At 65.5% G+C, this 21,480-nt stretch overlaps 2 protein-coding genes across 2 annotated transcripts; one reads left to right on the plus strand and one right to left on the minus strand.

Annotated features, from left to right (window-relative positions):
- Nucleotides 1–11,935: 11,935 nt before the first annotated feature.
- LOC129073120 (interferon-induced transmembrane protein 3-like) lies at nt 11,936–12,986 on the plus strand. The gene is made up of 2 exons (XM_054576796.1): nt 11,936–12,142; nt 12,681–12,986. Exons 1-2 carry the CDS (start codon nt 11,954–11,956, stop codon nt 12,870–12,872), a joined length of 381 nt encoding a protein of 126 aa, XP_054432771.1. The 5' UTR covers nt 11,936–11,953; the 3' UTR covers nt 12,873–12,986.
- A 2,359-nt stretch (nt 12,987–15,345) lies between these two features.
- LOC129073121 (interferon-induced transmembrane protein 2-like) lies at nt 15,346–16,327 on the minus strand. Its single transcript, XM_054576797.1, has 2 exons — nt 16,117–16,327; nt 15,346–15,615 (listed from the first exon to the last, which is right to left on the minus strand). The coding sequence occupies exons 1-2, from the start codon at nt 16,300–16,302 to the stop codon at nt 15,472–15,474; spliced, it is 330 nt and encodes a 109-aa protein (XP_054432772.1). The 5' UTR covers nt 16,303–16,327; the 3' UTR covers nt 15,346–15,471.
- Nucleotides 16,328–21,480: the final 5,153 nt, after the last annotated feature.

Genomic DNA, 21,480 nt, shown 5'->3' on the forward strand with positions numbered 1-21,480 from the left:
TGCAGCGTCCCCTGGGCCTCCCTGGACCTGGGTGTCTGGGGTTCCGCGGCGGCCTGAGCCCGCCCCCTCTGAAAGCAGCCCCTCTCCCGAGCGCCCCCAGGTCAGAGCTCCCAGCGAGCGCCTCGCCTTCTCGGAATGTCCCTGGCAGGACCAGGATGTGCGGTGAGTCACGTTCCCAGCATTTCCGCTGGCTGCTGCCTGGGACTCCCAGAGTCTGTTGTTGGGTTCTTGCAATTTTTCCTCCCTGGGAAATGTAACAATTTACGGCAATGCGCCTAAGTCATCAAACGAATGCCTCACCCATCGCAAACGTGCAAACACCTAGGAAAACGAGCTGCAGTCCTAGGAGGAGGCCCACCCCCGTCCCGCGGGCAGGGCCTCGCCCCGCCCCACCACCCAGCACCCCCCCCCCCACCGTCAGCCCGGCCCTGACTGTCACCCGTGTCCTCCCCCCAGGGCTGTGCTGAACCGCACCGAGCGCAGGAGGCAGCAGGCCGCGCGGCTGGACCTCCCCTGGTTCAGCGGCTGCGAGGGCCACCATTTCTGCGCAGCTGTGTCCCCGCCCTCAGCAGCATGGCCGGGCTCACGTAGGTGGCCGTGGGCACCGCTCCGTGTGCACAGGTTGCCCGTCCTGCAAGGGTTCAACGGCTCCTCGGGGTGTCGCCACTGCTGGCAGAGAGCCCACGGGAGCCAGGCCGCGAGGGCGGCCCGATGCGCCCGCTCTCCTCTGGGGGACTGCGTTCTGTGGGACCAGCCGAGCCGGGCCATGGGCCCCCTGCAGGCCCCGACCTGGGGCCGGGCGCCCGGTCCACCGCTCCCGTCGGCCCACGGAGGAAGGGCCCCCTTCCTTGCCTCTCACGGCCACTTGCCGGCTGCAGGGACGACCGCTGGGGGGGCGAGGACTTGGCACCGGGCAGCCTCCCCGAGGCCTCTTGCGAATTCTAATCCCCGCTCTGCCTCTGACGTCACCACGGCACCTGGAAGCGTGGCAGTTCCGCACTCCGTTCCTGCCCCCTCGGGGGTCATTCACCAGCGACGACGCGACCCTGCGGTCTCTGCCCATCGAGACGGCCGGCACGCGTCCCGCCCGACCACGACGCAGGACCTCGGGCCGGCCCCGCGCCCGCCCCCCGCCCGGCCCCGGCGGCAAGTCTGCGACTGTGTCCTGGCTCACCGAGAGCCGCGCTGTCCCGGCCGGCGCGGCTGACGCTGACTGCGTGTCCCTGGGCGCGGGCGCCCCGACTCCCGGCTGCCGGCCTGAGGGGGAGGGGTCCCCGAGGGCCTTGCTGGGAAGCCGGCCCTCCGTTTTGTTTCCCGGAAAACATCGTCACTTCTCCTCCGTTCCTGGACAGCGTTTTCGCGGGGTGCGGAATTTTCGGGTGGCCGCGGTGACCCGTCCCACAGCCCCCTGGCCCGCGGTCGCTGTGACGCCCGCCCCAGCTGAGTGCCACCCCCTCCGGAAGCCCGTGCTCTCGCCTGCCCTCTGGCGTTTTGTTCGTGGGATTGGTTCTCTGCAGTTTTGCTGGGACGCGCGGAGCGTGGGCGCGTCCTCCGTTGTTCGGGTCGGGCCTGCTCCCTGCTCGGGGTTCGCAGATCTGCGGGTTCGCGGCTTCCAACGGTTTTGGGAAGTTCTCATCCCGTGCATGTTCGCACACTGAGCCTCCCTCGCCCCCCACGAACCGCATCGGAACCCCGAGGTCCCGCGCAGCGAGCCTCCTCCGCTCCCGCCCGCCCGCTCGCCTGCCGCTGCCTGTGGGCGTCAGGTCTGCGCCGCCCGGAAAGGGGGCCTCCCGCCCGCCTCCCGCGTGGGGCCGCGGGGCAGCTGCGCGGGGACAAGGCGCCCGGGCCGGGCGGCACCGCCCACGTGCTGCTCGGGCCTCAGGCACCCCAGGGCGCGCGGCTGGTTCGGGCCGACCCGCAAGGGCACTTGTCGCGGTGTCCCCTTCCGCACGGAAAGGCGGACAGTTCCCGTTCACCTGCAGGGGGTCACCGCACAGCTGGTGTGCTGCCCGGAAAGGCCAGCGTCCAGCGCGTGTGTCACCGGAGTCCCTGCGGCTGCTGGGCCACGTGTTCCTGTGTCTCTGGGTGCCCCGTGCGCAGCGGGGCGCAGGCCGGGGCGGCGCCTCCCCAGAGCGGCCCGACCTGGCTCTGGCGGCCGCAGGACTCGCCCGGATCCGGTTCCAAGACGGCGAGTCCGCTGTGTCTCTGGACATTTCCTGAAGTTGCATCTCCCGCTGAGTCTCCTCCTGTGAATCAATACTCAGTGTAAGAATTTCTGTATTCGGACGTAATTCCCTCACGTTCTTCATACTTAGTATTTGCCCGACTTTCTGTTTCCGTTTTTCTTATTCGTGGACGTTCACAGACGGGTCTTTTTCATTTTACAACTGTTACGAGAAGCTCTATTAGTTTTTCACCCAGCAGGGCCTTGCTGGGCGCCGACGCGGGGAAGGGAGCGGCATGGTGGCCTTCGGCACAGCTGCCGCCCGTGTCCCCTCCGTCCCCTGCTTGGCGGCCTCCCTCGGGGGCGCGTCCCCAGCAGCTGCTGGGCGCTGGCCTGGCGGCCCTGACCCCGCAGGAGCCCTGCTTCCCCCTCCTTGACACTGGTGGCTTCCCCCTTCTTAAGACACAGGCGTTGGGCCCGGCCGCACCCGAGGTGCCGGCTATTTCTGGGCCTGGTTTGCTCCTCTTTCAGTTCCTCCTCCAGGACAGATGTTCGGAGGTGCGTGTCCCCAGGCTCCCGGTGACAAAACGGGCCCTGCTCTGCTCCCATGCTCCGCACGCGCTGGGGGGCGAGCGCCCGGGGCCGCCCGGTCGGCGCCGTCGTCTCCCACACCCCACGGCGGGAGGCAGCGGCGCGGGGAGGGGCCGCGGCCCGACCACGGCACAGGGCCGCACCGCGGCCGCAACTGGCCGGGCCCGCGGCGGGGGCCCCGGGCCCGTGCTCCCAGACGCTCTGCCGCCTTTGCCTAGCGCCCCACAGCGACCTGTCTCCGCTTTGTGCTGGGAAGCAGAGTGGGGCGTAGGAAGGGCCTGGGGACAGCACGGAGAGCCTCTGCCCGCCCCCGGAGCTCCCCGTTGACCCTCCTCCGCGCAGCCCCCTGATGCAAAACGCTTACTGCAGGGAGCGCCTGGCGCGGGGGCTGCCTCCAGGGCGCCCGTCCTGGCCGCCCGGGGGCGGGTCCTCTGGGGTCCCCGCCGCCTCCGCCTCGGATGCTCCCGGGGCCTCAGGCTCCACGTGGCTGGTACATCTAGTGTCTGGGGAGCGTGATCTTGGCTCCGAGGCAGAGAAAAGGGGGCCTTGGGGGCAGGGTCGGGGGGGAGCCGCGGCCGAGCCGCTGCTGCCCACTGCTGCCCCGGTTGCAAATCTCGTGGGGACCCTGAGGGTTTGGGGGACGCTCGTGGGTGGGGGCAGAAGGGCGTGGGCGTGGGAGCGAGAGCAGGCTGGCGGGGAACTTCCTTTAGAGGCCTTTGAAAGGCTGGGGTTTAGCCGCGGCTGGTGTGGCTCAGGGGACTGAGCGCTGGCCTGCGACCGAGGACGCGCCGGTTCTATTCCCAGTCAGGGCACCTGCCAGGGTTGCTGGCTGGGTCCCCGGTTCGGTGCGCTGTTTCTCCCCCTCCCCTCCCCCTCTCGAAAAATAGTAAGTAAAACCTTACAAAAGGCAACGAAGACTGGGGGCTAGAGGATGTCTTAGGGGAGGGTGTCACTAGAACACTCCTCACCTCCGGGCCGATGTGCCACACGGAGCTCACTCACCGCTTCCTGTGGCCTCGGGTGTGGTTGGCAAATGGTGTTAATGGGACGTCGCTCCCCCTTTCCCTGAGTGGGCGAGGGAAGCTCTTTAACCTGCGCTCAGGGTGCGGTGGGGCGAAGTGCAAACCATTTGCTCTTAAGAGCCTTGGTTCGGGGAAGGTGGGATTTGCTCGACGGCCGCAAACTGCGTGTGGCACCGTCTGTCTCAGTGTCCCTCTTCCCCTTGTCCCGCCTTCCCCAGCGGGACCAGAGACGGGGGAAGCGAGCGTCCCAAGCCATGGGGCCAGGGGGTGGGGGGCACCTCTCCGTGGCCAAACTCTGCCCGGTGCTCAGGGCAGGCGGCTTCCTCCCGAGTGCCCTCAGCCTGGTGCCCGGGCGCTGGGGCCTGGGGCGCCCAGCCCCTCCGCCGGGAGTTTCGGGGGAGGGAGCATTAGCCTGGGCTGCCTGTCCTCTGCTTGACCAGAGAGGGTCTTCGTGTCTCTGCGTTCCCCCTGGGACGCCCCCTGCCTCCGCTCCTGGGGAGCCCTGGGTCTTTGCCTGAAGGTGTCTGAGAAGTGGCGAAATCCCTTTTCTAAACAGCGCGCGTGGATGCGGTGACGTGACCACGTTACTCATCGAGCCACGGTGGGTCTCTCTGTTTTTCTATCGGCACTCGAGAACAGCTTCGCCTTGCTTTCACGGGGCGGGCGGGGGCGGGGGGTATCGGGCGGTTGCCTTGTCACCCCAGCCCCGACAGCACGTGGAACCCGCAACCGAGGTAGGTGCCCCGACCGGGAATCCCAATCCGCTGAGCCGCAGCGGCCAGGGCAGCTCTGGGTCTTTCTCGGAAGAGGCCCTGGGCCCAGCCGGTTCAGCCCTGGGCGCTGCAGGACCCCCAGGCGGAGAGGGAAAGGCCCGGCGGAAAGAGAGAGGGGCCCCGGGCCCTCCCCCGCCCCCTCCAGGAGGCGCCCCGAAGACCCGGAGAAAGATTTAGAAGCAAACCACCTTTTCTGATTGTCAAAGCACAAAGCCTCTAGTGCCAGGGACCAGCGCCACCCCCAGGTCCGGTCCACGTCTGGGCAGGTCCCCGGGGCAGGAATGCGTTCCGCCCGTCAGCCAGGCCAGCCGAGCGGCGGGTCGGTCACCTGGGCGTTCGACCGGAAGCAGCAGCAGACCTCTGCTTTCCCGGACAAAGTCCGGGCTTCCCTTCGTTCCGGGTTGTTTTCCTTCCTGCTACCTGAACTCTTTGGCCTGGAACTGAAGAGCCTGAGCCCAGTGTCTCTGACGCGCAGCTCACTGAGGGAAAAGGGTCTTTATTTCTTCCGTTAGGGACGACAGGCGACACTCCGCCAGTTTCAGCTGTGCACCCCAGCGATGAGGCGCCAATGAGCGATCGCCCCCTAACCCTAGTGCCCACCGGACTCCGCCCAGTGTTAACCGCGCTGACTCTGTTCGCTAAGCCGTACCTGACCCCCGAGACCCTCCTGGAACTCCCCATCAGTGCTTTCCTTCCCTTCGCCTTGGCCCCTCGCCCCCCAGCGCCGCCCCTCCGGCAACGTCAGAACGTGCTCTGCGGCTCCGAGCCTGCTCCCTGTTCTTCGCCAGACTCCACGTAGGAGGAGGATCCCAGGACATCAGCCCTCCTCTGTCTGGCTTACTTCCCCCAGCCGGCGCCCTCCCGGTCCATCCACCCGCGGGCATGTTCCATGGCCTGTGGGCACCCAGGCCGCCGCCTCCTCTCCACTGTGGCAAGGGCTGCAGTGGGTCCGTGGGTGCCTGTGTCGCCGGGAGAGACCTGGGTCTTCTTGCCGACCCGTGTGGAGCACCACACATCAGCCCGTCGTCCTTCGGGAGAAGAGGGGAGCCCGGAGGTCGGGAGGCAGGCCCCTCACGGTTCTCAGCACCGGCGGCTGCGTCACCGCGTTGTCCGGTTCTCCCTCCAGCCCGCACGGCCCCGGCCCGGGCCCCCGGGCGAGGGTCCTTCCTCCCCGTGCCTCCCCGCTGTCTTTCCCCACGGTTGCCGCGGGGCCCGGAGCGAACCCAAGCTGAGCTCTCACGCACCCACCGGCCCGCACGGCGTCTCCCTCTCGCTTTCCTCTTCCCACCACCACGTGCCCCGAGGCGCCTCGCTCGGCCGCCGCGCCCGGCTCCCCACCCCGGAGGGCCTCCTGCCCCGCAGCCACGTGGCGGGCGCCTCCGGCAGGCGCTGCGGCCCCGGACGTCCTGGGTCCCGCGTTTCGCAAACCCTCCTGGGTGGCCTTGCTGATGTGCAAAATAACCAGCCTGGCAGCCGAGGAAGAAGCTGCCCTGCAGCGACTGGCGTGCAGAGCCCCTCTCAGTGGCCGCGTTGGGGGTCTGACAGGAAGCGGCCCCGCGGGTCCCTGCAAAGCACCTCAGAGGCCTGGCTCCTCGGCTCCCGCCCCCCCGAGGCGGCCGCCGGGGGGTGGGGACGCGACAGGAGCCAACACGCCTCTTGGGCACCCCAGCTGCTGGGCCCCACTACAAATCCCCTTTGGGGGGCCTCGCTGCACCCTGTTCCACACGCCTTGTCCACGAGGGCTTCCCGTTTCTTCAGATCAATAGCCAGCAGTGGAGCGGCCGCGTCCTCCCTGGCCCCTGGCGTAGCCTCTGATGTCAACCGTATTTCGTCTGGTACCAGTACTGCCACGCCGGCTTGTTTTGTGTGTTTCCAATTTCGGGAAATATCCTTTTGCTCCACTCCGCGTGTGCCTTTTTCTTTTTCTTTTAAGCTTTTGTTCGTTCGTATTAGGAAGAGGGAAGGGAAAGGAGGCAGAGACGCAAAGACACAAGGAAGTGAGAGAAACGTCGATGGGCTGCCTCTGCACCGCGCGCCGCGGGCACCGAACCGCGGCCCGGGCCTGTGCCCTGAGCGGGGCTCGAGCCCGGGACCCGCCGCTTTGCAGGACGCCCTGCAACCCCCGGGCGCCGCGGGCCGGGGTCGCGAGTGTCCCCGTGAGGGGGAGTGCCCTGCACGCGGCGGGTGCGCGCGTGTCGCCCGGTATCCCTTCAGCACCCCGCACCCCGGGACTCTGTCCGTACGGGGACTTCCCCGACAGCGGATACGGGGAGGGGCTCTGCGCCCAGTCAGGCGTCTTTGTGCGCGGCGGCCCCTCCGGCCGAGCGCCTCTGCGCTGCCCGCCCGCGGCCGGAGCTCGACGGCCGAACGCCGAGCGCGCCCACGTCCGCGCCTGAAGGAAGCAAAGGCCGCCCCGCTGGCCGCGCGCCCGGAGGTCCGCGCCCTCCGCCGCCGCCCCTCCTCGCTCCCCGCAGGGGCCCGTGAGCCCCCGAAGCCCCGCACTGGGCACGGAGCCCCGCCGCGCCCCGTCCCTGACCCACCCCGCGCACGTGACTTCGGGGAAACCGAGAACTGCGGCGCGGGCAGGCGGGGCGGCTGGGACTCGGCCCCCTCGCCCCGCCTCCGCCCCTTTCGCCCCGCGGCCCGCCTCCGCCGCGAGCGCCCTCCGATCCCGGAAGGCCTGCTGCGTTCCGCCGCCCTTCGCCGCCCGCGCCCCGCTCCCCGGCCCCGCCCCTTCCCCGCCCCGCCCCGCCGCGGTCTGGACCAGCCCGGGAGGCAGCAGGCGGGCTGCACCGCCGCCTTCTGGACAACCGCCACCCGGCCGCGAGCCGCGGCACACGGTCTGGTCCCGGCCACCGCGTCCACGGTCCCCGGGACGCGCCGGGAAACACATTCCCCTCCCGGCACGGCACACGAGCCGCCCGGCGGCTCAGGGCCCCTCGGCCGCGCGCGGGCTGCGCACCCAGAGCCTCGAGCCCGCGCCCTCGCGGCGGGAGGACCCGGGCGCCCGGCGGGGACGTGCGGTCCTGCGGTGCCCCCTGGCGGCCGCCCGGGCAAACGGCGGCCGCAGCGCCTGAGCGCGGCAAGGTGTCGGGCTGCGAAGTGGCGTCTCCCGGGGGAGCTGTGGTCAGATCGGCGCCGTCAGTGCCCCAGTTGCAAGGGCAGGGAAGGCGTTAGACTCCGTAAGACCCGAATTCTGACTTGCTCCGCGTTCTGACCCAGGTGGGCCCCCGGCGCGTTTCTGATGAGACCGAGGCCCCAATGAGGACGCGCTTTACCTGGGGGCCCGGAGGTTCTCGGTTTACCCTGTGGCTGTTGGCCCCGCGCAGTGGGGACGACCCGCCGAGGGGCCGGAGGAGCGCGGCGGGACAAGCCCCTGCTGGCTGGGTGTCGGGCCGGTGCCGCCGAGGCGGGATCGCTGCGTTCTGCCGGAGTCCTTCCGCGGTGCCCATCAACCCGCGGACACCCCCTCGCAGCGCTGCGGGTCCCCCCTCCCGCGAGGACACCCTCGTGCGAGAGCCGCGGGACAGGTGTCACGCCCCCTGCCACAGGGGCCGCGCGGGTTGGTCGAATAGCCAGTGGGGAGCCGGGCGCGTGCAGGGGCTGGGAGGTCAGCCAGCTCTCCACGGCCACCCACCCGCTTGAAGAGGAGACAGAGCTGCCCCAGACTCCACCTCTGTAGGTCGGCCTGGCCGGGGATACTGGAAAGTTTGTAAGAAAGAATAGCTACTTCCAGCCAATATGGAGGTGTAGGCAGATACACTTTGCCTCCTGGCATGACCAAACTAGGGACAACAACAAATGTAAAAACAGAAAATAACCAGAACTGCCAGAAAATGGAATTGTATGGAAGTCTGCCAACCAAGGAGCTAAAGAAGAAACGTTTACCCAGACCCGTGGGAGGGCCGAGGACAGGCAGCCCTGTGGGGAGGGTGGGAGGCCAGGTGGCGGCTGGTGGCCCGGGCGACGCCACATTTGCTTGTGGATAAACCCGACGAACCCCTGGCACGCGACACAGACCATGCAACCCAGGGCTCCTGGGGAAAGAACGCCTCACCGTCTGTGGAGGTGAAAACCGATGGGGGTTGCGGCAGCGGGAGAAACTCCCAGCCTCCCTCACAGGAGGGTCTGTTGGAGAGGCCCACGGGGCCCTAGAACGCACACAAACCCGCCCACCCAGGAATCAGCACCAGAAGGGCCCGATTTTCTTGTGAGTATCGGGGGAAGTGACTGAAAGCCAGTGGGGAGCCGACCACGTGGTGTTGTTCCCTCTCAGACCCCTCCCCCACCTACAGCGTCACAACACAGCAACCTGGGGGTCCCGCCCTGGTCAGCACCTAAGGCTCCACCACTTCAACGTCACAGGCGCGCGGAGACAGAGAACTAGGGCCCCAATGAAAGAGCAGATCAAAGCTCCCAAAACAGAACTGAGCCACCAAGAGACGGCCAACCTATCAGATGCAGGGTTCAAAACACTGGTGATCAGGATGCTCACAGAAATGGCCGAGTGTGGTCGCAAAATGGAGGGAGAAGTGAAAACTATGCAGAGTGAATTAAAGAAGAATGTACAGGGAACCAACAGGGAAGGGAAGGAAACCGGGACTCAGAGCAATGACTGGAGCCAAAGGAAGAAATAAACTTTCAACCAGAACAGAATGATAACACAAGAATTCAGAAAAATGAGGAGAGGCTTAGGAACCTCCAGGAGAGCTTTTCAACGTCTGAATCATAATGGTGCCAGAAGCAGAAGAGGAAGAGAAAGAAATTGAAAACTTATTTGAAGAAATAATGGAAGAAAACTTCCCCAATCTGGAGAAGGAAATAGACTTCCAGGAGATCGAGGAAGCTCAGAGAGTCCCAAAGCCCTTGGACCAAGGAAGCACACGCGAAGGCACATCATGATTACATTCCCCAAGATTAAAGATAAGGAGAGAATCTCAAAAGCAGCCAGAGAAAAGGAGACACCATAAGAGTATCAGCTGACTTCCCAAAAGAAACCTTGCAGGCAAGAAGGGGCTGGCAAGAAGTATTCAAAGTCATGAAAGGCAAGGACCTACATCCAAGATCACTCTATCCAGCAAAGCTACCCTTTAGAATGGAAGGGCAGATCAAGTGCTTCCCAGGTGAAATAAAGTTAAAGGAGATCATCATCACCAAGCTCTTTTTACATGAAATGTTAAAGGGACTTATCTAAGGGAAGAAGATCAAAAACAATGAACAGTAAAATGACAGCAAACTCACAACTGTCACAACTGAACCTAAAAAACAAAAACAACTAGAGCAGGAACAGAATCCCAGAAATGGAGATCAGAGGAGAGAGAATGGGGAAAAGGTACAGGGAATAAGCAGCATAAATAGTAGGTACAAAACAGGCAGGGGGCGGTTAAGAACAGTGCAGGAAATGGAGACGTTGAAGAACTTGTATGTACGACCCACGAACGGGGGGGGCACGCCGATGGGAGGGGGTGCAGGGTGGAAGGGAATAAAGAGGAGAAAAAATGGATCAACTGTAATAGCATAATCAATATACTATATAATAAAAAAAGAAACTTAAAAATAAAAATAAAGTGTCTTTTGGCACAGACGCCAAGGCCGTGTGTGGGACGGGGTCTGGAGCATCTGGAGACACTTTCTGGTATCAGACAGGGAGTTTAGCAAAGCTGTTGGGTTCAAAATCTATGGGCACGATTCAACTTTAAGTCTACCTATTAGCCACTGTGTTGGAAATATAGAATTTCACTAAAAAATGCAGGAGTGGTGCACACTGTCACTGCAGAAAAAGCGTAAAACATTACCCGTGGGCGTTAGGAGATGACGCGAAGGCTGTGTCTGTGCTCTGGGCATCGGAAAGGGACCCCTAAGACAGACACAAAGAGCACTGACAAGTCAGGGAAATGCTGACGACATCAAGTACATTAAACTGTGTATCAAAGGACACCACCAAGGAGGAAAAGTGAGCCCAGGACAGACGACGTTGGCCGCCGGGGAAGCTTCAATGCAGCGGCATCGGGGACACAGGAAGACGAGGAGTGGCCACGGCCTCAACGCAAAGACGGCAAGAGGACTCGACCGGGACGTAGTACGGAGGAAACTCCGCCGCCCCCGCCCCCACCGACCCCGGGGCTCAGCGCAGCGCGGGGGCCGCTGCCTGCAGCCGCGCGGGAGAACAGCAATGCGTCCACTCAGGCGTGAGCGAGGCCGCCCGTGAGACCAACGAGTCACCTCCTTGGCAGGTGCTTGAGGACACAGAGCCGGCGATGCCAACGACGGCCACCACCCGCATCCACAGCAGAAGTGCAGTGTGACCGCGTGGAGGGCAGAGGGCCACACCGCCCAGCCCTGGGCTGCCGGTCCTCCGACCGACGCCGGAGGTGGGGTCACAGCTTCAGCCGCTGGGGAGGGAAGGACCCCCCCCCCAGTCCAGGTGGCAGCTACGGCGGTCCAGGCAGGGGGCCCGCGACTGCGGTGGCCCCACGTGGACCTGGAGGCGGGCGTGGGGGCCATTGGATGAAAAAGCACAGCGCCCATCCCAGAGGCCTGCTCCCCGCATCCTCATTAGGCCCTCCCTGTTGCCCATGGTTAACAGAAGCTCTTTTGAGGTCTCAGAAACATGTGGAAATGGCTGCAATAAGACACCGACGTTGAAGCTATCCTGGCTCTCCGTGAACCATGTGACCCAGCTTGAAAGGACACCCAAGGTCAGGAGGCACTGCAGCCGAGGCGGCATCACCGTGGGCGCCTGGCCCTCGGGTGAACGGCCCCTCGGAGGGACCGGTCACTGTTCTGCGCCCCATGCCCACGGGTTCTGAGCCCACAGTGACAGAGCTGCGCACACCAGACTGTCGTCGGTGGTTCTCAGCGGGAGCGTCAGAACCACTTGAGTGCTTTCTTCGGACAGATGCTGGGCTGCAGACAGAGGCTCCAGTGTGGCAGGTCTGAGGCAGGAGCTCAGGAGTTATGACATGGCCCCACGCAGCAGTGGTGGGGCTGCTGGTCAGAGACCCTGGACAACCTCTGCCAGGAAAAAAGGAAGAACTGTGTATCCACGACTTGCTTAATGATTAGCTCAGGACTCTCCCCACAGGAACAGAACCTGGGGCCTCTGTTTGTTCACCTGGGACGGGCCGTGAGCAGGAACCAGAGGATAGCAAAGCTGTCCCTGCCCGAGAGCGCAGGGCCCATAAACGTTTATTACTCACCGATGTCACCAGTGTTCCTAGTTACCACCCAATTTACCAACACCCAAAATCCAGGAAATAGACACTTGCGAGAAACCAGAACAACCCCCGAGAGGGAGGGGCCCGAGCGCTGGCCCAGCACCTAAAACCACCCGGCTCGGGGCTCTGCTTCAGGAAGCGTCCACCTTCTTCACTTGGGACCACACCTGCCCACCAAAGCCAGACATGATCAGGCGGGAGCACGAGGTGGCCACCCTGGGGGCGCCCCAGGGCTCAGGAGCCGTGATGTCCACCGTGGTCACCATGCAGCCGGAGACCGTCGTGCCCGACCACATCGTCTGGTCCCTGTTCAACACGCTCTTCTTCAGCCCCTGCTGCTGCCTGGGCTTCGTGGCGTTCGCCTACTCCGTGAAGGTGGGTGGGTGCGTGGGGGCCCACCGGGGTCCTCCTGCCCACGTCGCCCTGGGGAGTGGGACTTCAAGCGAGAGCCGTATTCTGGGTGCCCGTGTGCGCGTGTCCAGTGGGGCTCATTCCCAGCGAGAGTCCGCAGTGGGGCTACGCGGACGCGCCTGTGGAGGGGAGGGTCGGCACCATCCCCGGGGGCCCTCCTTTCCATCCCAGGCAGAGAAATCACGTCCTCACACAGTGCGGTCCAGAAAAAGGAAAAGATCCTCGGAGGCACTGACCCCTGGGGGGGCGAGACCAGCAGAGGGGCCAGGCAGGGGGAGGCGGAGCCCGGGGGCCCCCAGAGCAGCCGAGAGGCTCTGAGGGAGGGAACCCCCGGCCCGGACCTGCTCAGGCGCCAGGGGACAGGCACGGGAGGGTCCCGATGTGGCCGAAGGGCGGGGGGAGGTGCCCTGGGCAGGCAGCAGCAGGGAGGGCCCGAGTCCCAGCGGCTGGCCCTCCCCAGGCCCCGCGCCAGGCCCCCCTCACCATCTCTTCTCCGCCCCAGTCCAGGGACCGGAAGATGGTCGGCGACGTGGTCGGGGCCCAGAGCTACGCGTCCACCGCCAAGTGCCTGAACATCTGGGCCCTGGTCTTGGGCCTCCTTGGGACCATAGGGTGCATCGTGGTTCTGGCGTTGCTGTTGCCAGGTGTCCTCAGCGCAATAGCGCAGGCCGCGCAGGGCCACAGAGGCCTGTAGTGGCTGCCCACGGCCGGCGGACCACGTCTCCCCTCCCGCTCCTGGCGCTGCCCCCACGCCCACCCCTTCCTACAGCACTTTGTCCCTGCCCCCTGCCCGCCGCCGAACCCAATAAAGTGCACTGCATGTGACAACGTCAGCGTTTCCTGGGCAGCGGCCTCTGCCGAGCCCCCAGCCTGCCCCTGGGACCGCCCCACCGCCCCCTTGCCCACCGCTTGCTGCTCCGAGGGGGCCCAGCACTTTCTCAGCTGTTCCGGGCTCCAGGCCTCCCGCTGGGAGCAGCCGCTGGGCCGGGGTCCTGCGGGCGTCCGTCCTTCCCAGCCTCTGAGCCCTGATCCTGGTGGCGCTGGGTCCGGAGCCCGCGGGGCCAAGGACAGGCCGCCCTGACCGCGGGCCGGCTGGGAGCAGGGGCGAGTGCGGCTGGCGGGGCCTCTGGGCGCCCCCGTGAATGAAGGCACCCAGGGCTGTGCCTCCCCCAGCCCACAGCTCTGCCCTCCTCTCAGGGGGCGGGGGCGGGGGCGGGGGCGGGGGCGGGGGCGGGGGCCGGTCCCGGGCACGGGCCGCAGCCGGACAGAGCGCCCGGCCCTGAAGGACAGAAACCCTGAGAGGAAGGACCGGACCCTCCCGCGGCACCGGCGGGCCGATGGCCGGAGCCCCTGCCAGTGCCCAGGAAGGGTCCCCCAGCCTTTGGGGACCCTCAGGCCTGGGGTGTGAGCCTTTGCCAGGGCCGCCGCTGCACCTGGGGCGTGGGGCTGTCCTCAGCCTGACCCGGCGCCCCCGCCCCCGCCCTGCACAGGCCCCTTGGGGAGGCTGGGGCCGTCGGCGGGGCCGCAGGCCGGTGTCCGTCAGGTGAGCCGGCCCTACCTGAGCCGTGGCCTTTGGGGACCTGCGCTCGCCGGGGCTGCAGCTGGGGGGCAAGGGCAGCCCACGGGGGACGCAGCACCGACGCATCTCCCCTCCCCCACGCCCCCCAGCCCGTGAAGCCCCGGCGGCACGTGACTGCGGGGCCGAAGGCGGGCCGTGCCTTGTCCCTGTCCCCGGGGGGGCCCCCCCGACTGAGCAGGAGCGTGGTCAGGGCCAGGGCAGGGGGTCCTGCTGGGTCGTGGAAGGATTTGCTCCTGGGAGGGACAACCCGGGGCGCCGTCCTCTGACCGCCACCCCGGCCCGGGTGCCCGCGGCGGGCCGTGCAGCCCCTGCCAGGCAGCGGTCGGGGAGGGCGCTCAGCTCTGCAGAGGCCGAGACTGGGGACGAGGGCGCCGCCTGGTGGCAGCTCTCGCGCGGCCAGCGAGCCAGCCGCGCTCTCCAGCTCTGGGAACAGGGCCTGGGCGCCCGAGGTCACGCAGGCGCCGTGCAGGCCCGTTGGAAGGGCCTGGGGGCCGCCCGCCGGGCTCGGGAGGGCTCAGCCCCGGGCTCCCTGAGTCCTGAAGCCGCCCCAGCAGCTCCGGCTGCGGCGTGGGCGGACGAGGCGACGCCGTCAGCGAGGTGGCCGTGGCCAGGACGCTGGCCGGGGGTGGGGTGCGAGGCTCCGGGCTTGGGCTCCGCATGGAATGAAAGGGTCGCTGGGAAGGGAGGGGCGTGGCCTATAGGTGTGTGTGCCTGGAAATGGGCGGAGCATCTGGTTGGCTGGGCCCCGCTGGGGCGGAGAGGACGAGGTGCGTGGCCCCAGGGAGTCTCCCTCTCAACCTCTCAGCGCGTGTCTTCGAGACCTAGAGCGGCTGGTCCGCCAGCGTCTGCTTCAGGAAGCCCTGTGCTGGGCGCCTTCCCTGGCCTGACCCCGCTCCTGTTAGACGCCGGACCCCGAACAGCCTGAGATCCTGAGGCTCTTCCTGGGATTCCCACCCCACCAGCCGCCTCCGCGAGTCAGAGGGCTGCTGTTGGGGGCAGATCAGGGCGTGCGGGGAGGGGCGCAGGGGCCCACGCCTGGGGTCTGGGGCCCGCGGGGGAAGGGGCAGGCTTGGCCGGCGGCTCCTTCGCTCCCGCCCGCGGCTGTGGCCAGGGTCTGCCCTGGGCCGCGCCTTAGTGCCCAACGTGCAGAAGCCTCCACAAAACCAGGTGCGGAGCTTCCTTCCAGGTCAGGCCCGGGTCTCTCTTCCCCCCAAGAGGAGGGAGCCCCCGGGCTCCCTGGGCAGGTGGCCTGCGGGCTCCCGAGTCCTGCCCCCTGCAGCTTCCGGGGCAGGTGGGGGCCGGGGGCCGAGGGCGTCCTGGCCCCGGGCCGGGTGCCTCAGATGAACCCGTCCTGGGCCAGGGCTCAGACCTCAGGGGAGGACGGACCCCCACCCCGAGCCTTTCCCACTTGTTGCCCCGCCCCCGCTGGAGGCCAGGTGCGGGTAAGGCCTGAGGACAGGCCACCTCCCCGCCCCCAGGGCAGCAGGCAGGTGGGACGGGCGGGGGGCTGTGGGCTCCGTCCCCAGAGCAGGCTGGGACTCTCGCAGGACCCTCCCCAGGGAAACGCAGACAAGGCTGGGGACGTGTCCTTTATTGAATCCAGTTGTAGACAAGTGTGCGCGGGAGCAGCGGGGAGAGGAGCGCGAACTCGGACTCTGGGCAACCATGGAAGCCTCCTGAGTCCTCACGACGTCATAACAATGGTATTGAATAGTCACACCGAGCCAGTCGCCTTAAGACTGATTATAATGATGACCAGAATGACGCCCAGGAGCAGGGCCGCAATGTTCAGTTTCTTGGCGGTGGACGCATACTCTTCGGCCCCAACCATGTCGAGCACCCTCTTCCGGTCCCTGGACTAGGGGGGAGAAGAGATGGTGAGGGGGGCCTGGCGCGGGGCCTGGGGAGGGCCAGCCGCTGGGACTCGGGCCCTCCCCTGCTGCTGCCTGCCCAGGGCACCTCCCCCCACCCTTCGGCCACATCGGGACCCTCCCGTGCCTGTCCCCTGGCGCCTGAGCAGGTCCAGGCTGGGGGTTCCCTCCCTCAGAGCCTGTCGGCTGCTCTGGGGGCCCCCGGGCTCTGCCTCCCCCTGCCTGGCCCCTCTGCTGGCCTCGCCCCCCCAGGGGTCAGGGTGTGGGAGTCCCTTTGTTCTTTCTGAAAGACCCAAATTCTGGGACGGTCCGTAGGGAACTGCTTGGAGTCTTGGGGACAAAGCTGACCCTGCCACCCCCATGCACCCCGGGCAGCCTCATCGCGACCTGTACACACACGTGCACTCACACACGGAAGGGCTTCCCGAACCCCCAAACCCCAGGGCCATGTGGGCTGGAGACCTCTGGGCCCCCACACACCTACCCACCTTAATCGAGTAGGCGAACGCCACCAAGCCCAGGCAGCAGACATTGAAGTAGATGGAGCTGCACAGGGACCAGACGATGTGGTCAGGCACGACGGTCTCTGGCTGCATGGTGACCACGGTGGACATCACGGCTCCTGAGCCCTGGGGCCCCCCCAGGGTGGTCACCTCGTGCTCCTCCTTGATCATGTCTGGCTTTGGTGGGCAGGTGTGGTCCCAAGTGAAGAAGGTGGACGCTTCCTGAAGCAGAGCCCCGAGCCCGGTGGTTTTAGGTGCTGGGCCAGCGCTCGGGCCCCTCCCTCTCTGCGGTTCTCCTGATTTCTCGGAAGTGTGTATCAACTGAGGTTTTCAAAATGGGTGATTTCACTGGTTAATTTGAGGTGGAAAAAAACCCTTGGGCGTCTGGTGACATGAGGACAAGCAGGAGAGCCTGTAGCCTAACGGTTTGTTTCCTGTCCTGCCACTCAGGATAGCTCTTACCAGCCTGTTTAGGGCTGCGGCGGGCCCTGGGGACACTCTCCAGCCCGGACTCACCCCTCCCGTCCCCACTCCGGGCCCAGGACCGTGCAGGTCTCACTGTCCCCACGCAGGGCCCCTGCCCGTGGTCACACAGACCCCACCCTCCAGCCCAGGGGGAGTCCCGCCCCCGCAATCCACGCGGCCGCTGCCACAGGCCTCCTCTCTCATGTCCAGGCTCCAGGTGGGGTTGGGCGGCTCCTGGGTGCAGCCCAGGGCCCAGCCCCTGTGGCCTGGGCCCTGGGAGCTCAGCAGGGTCCCCGTGCACAAGGACGGGGGTGGGCGCTCGATGACAGGAGGCGGCGGCGGTGGCAGAGGGGCGATTCCGGGGCACGTGGTCGCGCCTGGAAGCACCGGGCGGCGCTGGGCGAGCCCCCCGTCTCCTCCCTCCCTCCTGCCCGCATCGCGTTGCCCTGGTGCTGTGGGGCGGGTGTGGGACAAGCTCGAGGTGGCGGCTGAGTCCCGACGTCGGCCCGGACCCCCTCCTCCGGGAGAGAGCCCGGCGCCCGCGGAGCCAGGGCGCCGCTTGTGCGAGCCGAAAAGATCGAGTTGTGCGGGTGGCCGTCTGCGGGTCTCGCCTGCATGGCGGAGGGTGTGCGGTGCCGATGGCCCAGGCCTGGACTGTCCCTCAGGACCGCGGCCCTCACCCTGGCGGCCCAGCTGGGTCGAGGCTCCAGACCCGCGTCCCGCTGCCCGCGTGGCTCCCACGCGGCCCCGAGACCTGGGTCTCCAGCGCCGGGGCCTGCGCCAGCTTCCGGTCCCTGACCCGTGAGCTTCCTCCGTGTGTCCCCTCACGGGGCAGCAGCGGCTTCCCGCGGGGGTGTCCTGCGGCCCGCCCCCACGCGACGTCATCGGGCAGCAGGGCTGACCCCGCGGCCGCCCTGAGCGGCTGAGGCGCCGTGCGCCGGGCAGCGCGAGGGGGTGGAGGGCGGGCCCGCCCTGTGCGCCCGGTCTGGGTAGTCGTCCCCGGGGTTGGGGACGCAGCGGCCACCGGTCCCCATGGGCTGCCTGCACCATCCTCCCTGCCTGTGGTCACCACGTGTTTCTGTCTGTTAGATCTTGTTCTTTTATACGTATGGAATCATATGATATGTAGTCCTTTGTGAGTGGCTTGCTTCTTTTAGAATAGTGTTTCACATTTCCCACGTTTTGGTGTGTATCGATGCTTCTTTCCTTTTAATGGCCAAACAACCCTCCATGGTGTGCGTAGGCCAGTCTTTTTATCAGTGATAACTTCAGGGACATTTGCGCTGTTCCCATCATTTGTCTGCCACTAATAATGTAGCGTCAAACATGCGCACGATTTTGTGGGAGCGCGTTTCATTACTCGCCACCTAGGAGTGGGTTCAGGGGCCTCCTGGATGTCTGCGTACAGCCCCTTGCAGAACCGCCACATCGTTTTCCTTGGCGGCAGCGCAGACCCTCAGTCCTGGTCCGCGGTCACTATTTGGGAGCCCTGTGGGTGTGGCCCACGCTGTGGGGAGAGGTTACCTGCAGCCCCGGGGTGAGGCCCAGCCTCTTCGAGACCCTGCCCTGCCTGGGCCTCACGCTGCCTCTTGGCTTTTCCATTTCCCCTGAGGTGAGACCAGAAGGCTCAAGAGCTGCAGGTGGGCATTTCTCACCCCCACCCCACCTTGGCTGTGTTCTTTGGTGAAGCCAGGCCTTTGCTGAGAACAGCGCATTTCGGGTTCTCGCATCTTCTCCGTGCCCGAGACCTGTGCTCGGAGGACCTGGTGGGGCTCCCGGACAAAAACTCACAGAAGTTGGGGCGCCCCCGGGCCGGGCTCCAGGAGTGTCAGTTCCCAGAGTCCTTCACCCCCTGCCCCATGTCCAGCAAGGAGCCTTTACCTGGGCCAGGCCCTGCCGGCCGCCGGCTTCGGCGGCGGAGTGAGGCTGTGTCTCCCTGGCCGCCGGCCCCGCCCGCCCTGGGTTTGAGGTTTGCACTGCGGCCTCGCTCCTCTGGCAGAGCCAAGGAGAGGCAACGGTTTTCAGCGCCTCCATCTTTTTTCTTGCCCCAAGGATGGGAGTCACAGCTTCTAGCATCTGCGGTGGAAATCGGGTTCGTATTCAATTTTATTTTATTTTTTTAAAAAAGATTTTATTTGTTTATTTTTAGAGAGGGGAATGGGAGGAGAAAAGGAGAGAAACATCTGTTGATTGCCTCTTGTGCGCCCCCTCCTGGGGACCTGGCCCGGCGACTCAGGCCTGTGCCCGGACTGGGAATCACCCCAGCGACCTTTTGGTTCGCAGGCCAGGGCTCAGTCCAGGGAGCCCCACCAGCCAGGACTGCATTCAACTTAAACTTCAAGTTTAAGTATCTTTTTCAGCTCTTGTTTGTTTTCCTAGGTAACTCATTTCTTTTTACCAATACGGTGTATCTTAGTGACATTGTCCTCAAAGCCTCCCTTCTTGTGTGCTCACATTTATAACGGCTAGGTTTGTTTTTTTAAAATAATTTTTACATGTTATTTTATTTTATTTATTTATTTTTAGAGAGGGGATGGGAGAGAGAAAGAGAGGGAGAGAAACGTCCCAGTGTGGGTGCCTCCCGTGCGCCCCCGTTGGGGACCAGGCCTGCAGCCCAGGCCCGCGCCCTGACGGGGGACCCAACCGGCGACCCCTCCGGGTCGCAGGCCGGCGCTCCGACCGTCGAGCCGCACCCGCCGAGGCTGCAACGGCCCGATGGAATTCTTTTCCTGAGAAAGGTGACAGGTGGTCAGGCTGCCACGCAGATTCTGCGTCTCGCTTCTCTTCTGGAGGAGGGGGTCCTACGCTGAGGATTCTCTGCGCGCCTCCTCGGTTTCTGTCGGCAACGGCACATTTTGGGTAGCGTGTCGCCATCACCCTGGGGGCCAGTCTCGTCTCAGTGCCTGTGACCGCCGTTTGCAAGCGCGTCCAGTGGCTGTGGCGTCGCCTCATCGGGGGTGGGGGACGGCCGCTCTGCGTGCGGGTCTGGGTCCGCCGCAGGCGCAGCGCCCGCTGGTTCTTCCGATGCCGGGAGGGCGCGCCCGCGGTTCCTTCGGGCGGGCGCCGCGGCTTCCTCGCGTCCGCGAGGCTCCTCCCGTGGGCCTTCCCGGCGGCCTCCATTGTTTCAGGCCTTCGCGCTCGGGGGCAGCCCGGTGGCCGCCCCCCGGGCCTCGGCCCCGCAGCGGGAGCGGGGCAGCCGCCGGCCGCCCCGGGGAGGGCCGCGCCCACCCGGAGGGGGTCGGTGTTCGAGGGCGTAGACTCTGGGCTCTCGCCCTAAGTTGCCGCGACTGCTCTTGAATCGGTGTTTCCTCGTTTGCCCTTTGTCCGGAGCTCCGCGCCCGGGCGGTTGGGCGGCGGCTGCGCGACCTTGTCGCCCGCCTCCCGGGGAGCCAGCCCACGAGCAGCCCCGCGATGGCAGCGGACGTCCCGGTGCCGGGTTGCGGGTCCCCGCCCTTCCCTGCTTCACATTCGGGGCTTCGCCTCTCCGTTTGCATCCCGGGCTCTGCGGGGACCCTCCGTGCGGGGTGCCAGCTCTCCAGGGCCGCGGGCCTCGTCCCGGCGCCGGCGGTGTGGCCCCGGGGACACACGCAGGGCAGGGCTGAGCACAGGGACGCGCATTCTGCGGGGGCCTCGGGTTTCCCTCCAACCCATTTGCCCAATCCTTCCTATTCATTTATTTCATATTTTACACATTTGCTCAGTGTCTCTCTCAGGACACTAAAGTGTATCCATACACAAACAAACAACTTCGGACGAGATGTGTGTTTCCCCAGTGTCTCAGCTCAGGCTCCCCTGGAAGCCTTGCATGAGCAGGAAGGGAACAACAGGCCAGCTTGCACCCCCACCCCCCAGCGCAAACAGGCCGAACCCTTCGCCAGAGACTGGTTCCAGGCATTCAGTCGCTGTGCACACCCCGGCTCACCACGAAGTACCTGCGCGCCACGAAGAACACAGGCTGCTCAAGGCCAGTCCCAGAAGGCACCAAACCGATAGCAACCGAAGCTTCAGAACGAGGCCTGTTTGGAGAGGGCTGGGTTTCCATACTCCCCCGTTAAGGTATTTGAAATGTCCAGTTTTCAAGCTACAATTTTGGCCATTCAAACAGACAAAGGGGAAACGCCCATGATAGAATGTGCTGGAAGATGCCCCAGCATCAGGTGAAGACTTGACATTGTCCATTTAGGGGGGCAGGGGAAAGGAGGGGGGGAGGCGGAGACAAATGTATTTGAACAAAAATAAAAAAATAGAAAATAAAATGTCCCCAATGCAAAGGAACGCGCGTCTCACAAAGTAAGAGAAAGCATGAGAACGGCATTTACTAAATAGAGACCACGGAGAAAAAGGGGGGAAATTTTAAAAGAACCAGGTCAGCAATTCTGAAGCTGAAAAGCGCAACATACGACATGGAAAACGAGGGCGGCGAGAGCACGTCCGACCTGGCAGGAGGAGGAGGCGGGTGAACCTGCGGACAGGCAGCGGGGCCCGTGGGGCCGGAGAGCAGGAGGGACGCCCGTGAGGAGAAGCGACCGGGCCCGCACAGCGCGAGGCCGCGGTGCAGCGAGGGGCGCGCCGGGCCGGGCCGGGCGCGCGGGGGCGTCGGACGCGTCCCGCATGTGATGCAAAGTCCACTCCAAGCCGTGGGTTCCAGGGAGGACAGCCTGCAGCCGAGGACGCCCAGGTCAGACTGTCAAAGGCAGAGCCAAGGGAACCGCACGCTCGCCCGGCGGCCACTCGCGAGAAGCGGCCTTCCCGTGCACGTTTTATTTGCATTGCAGCCGTGGCGACGGTGTCCAGCATCTTCCGTGCTATTGGCACGTGGACACTTTCCCTGGAGAAATGTCTATTCGAACCCTTTTCCCATTTCCAGCTGGGTCGCTCGCTGCC

This window comes from Pteronotus mesoamericanus, unplaced genomic scaffold (assembly GCF_021234165.1).
Source record: "Pteronotus mesoamericanus isolate MK-2021 breed Mesoamerican mustached bat unplaced genomic scaffold, CSHL_Meso_final contig_349, whole genome shotgun sequence".
In the NCBI taxonomy this organism is placed as follows: domain Eukaryota; kingdom Metazoa; phylum Chordata; class Mammalia; order Chiroptera; family Mormoopidae; genus Pteronotus; species Pteronotus mesoamericanus.

Coding starts and splice junctions, on each gene's coding strand:
- LOC129073121 (XM_054576797.1), bottom strand. CDS start 16,302: ATGATCAAGGAGGAGCACGAGGTGACCACCCTGGGGGGGCCCCAGGGC. Junction 15,616..16,116: donor CGTTCGCCTACTCGATTAAG/GTGGGTAGGTGT, acceptor TCTCCCCCCTAG/TCCAGGGACCGGAAGAGGGT.
- LOC129073120 (XM_054576796.1), top strand. CDS start 11,954: ATGATCAGGCGGGAGCACGAGGTGGCCACCCTGGGGGCGCCCCAGGGC. Junction 12,143..12,680: donor CGTTCGCCTACTCCGTGAAG/GTGGGTGGGTGC, acceptor TCTCCGCCCCAG/TCCAGGGACCGGAAGATGGT.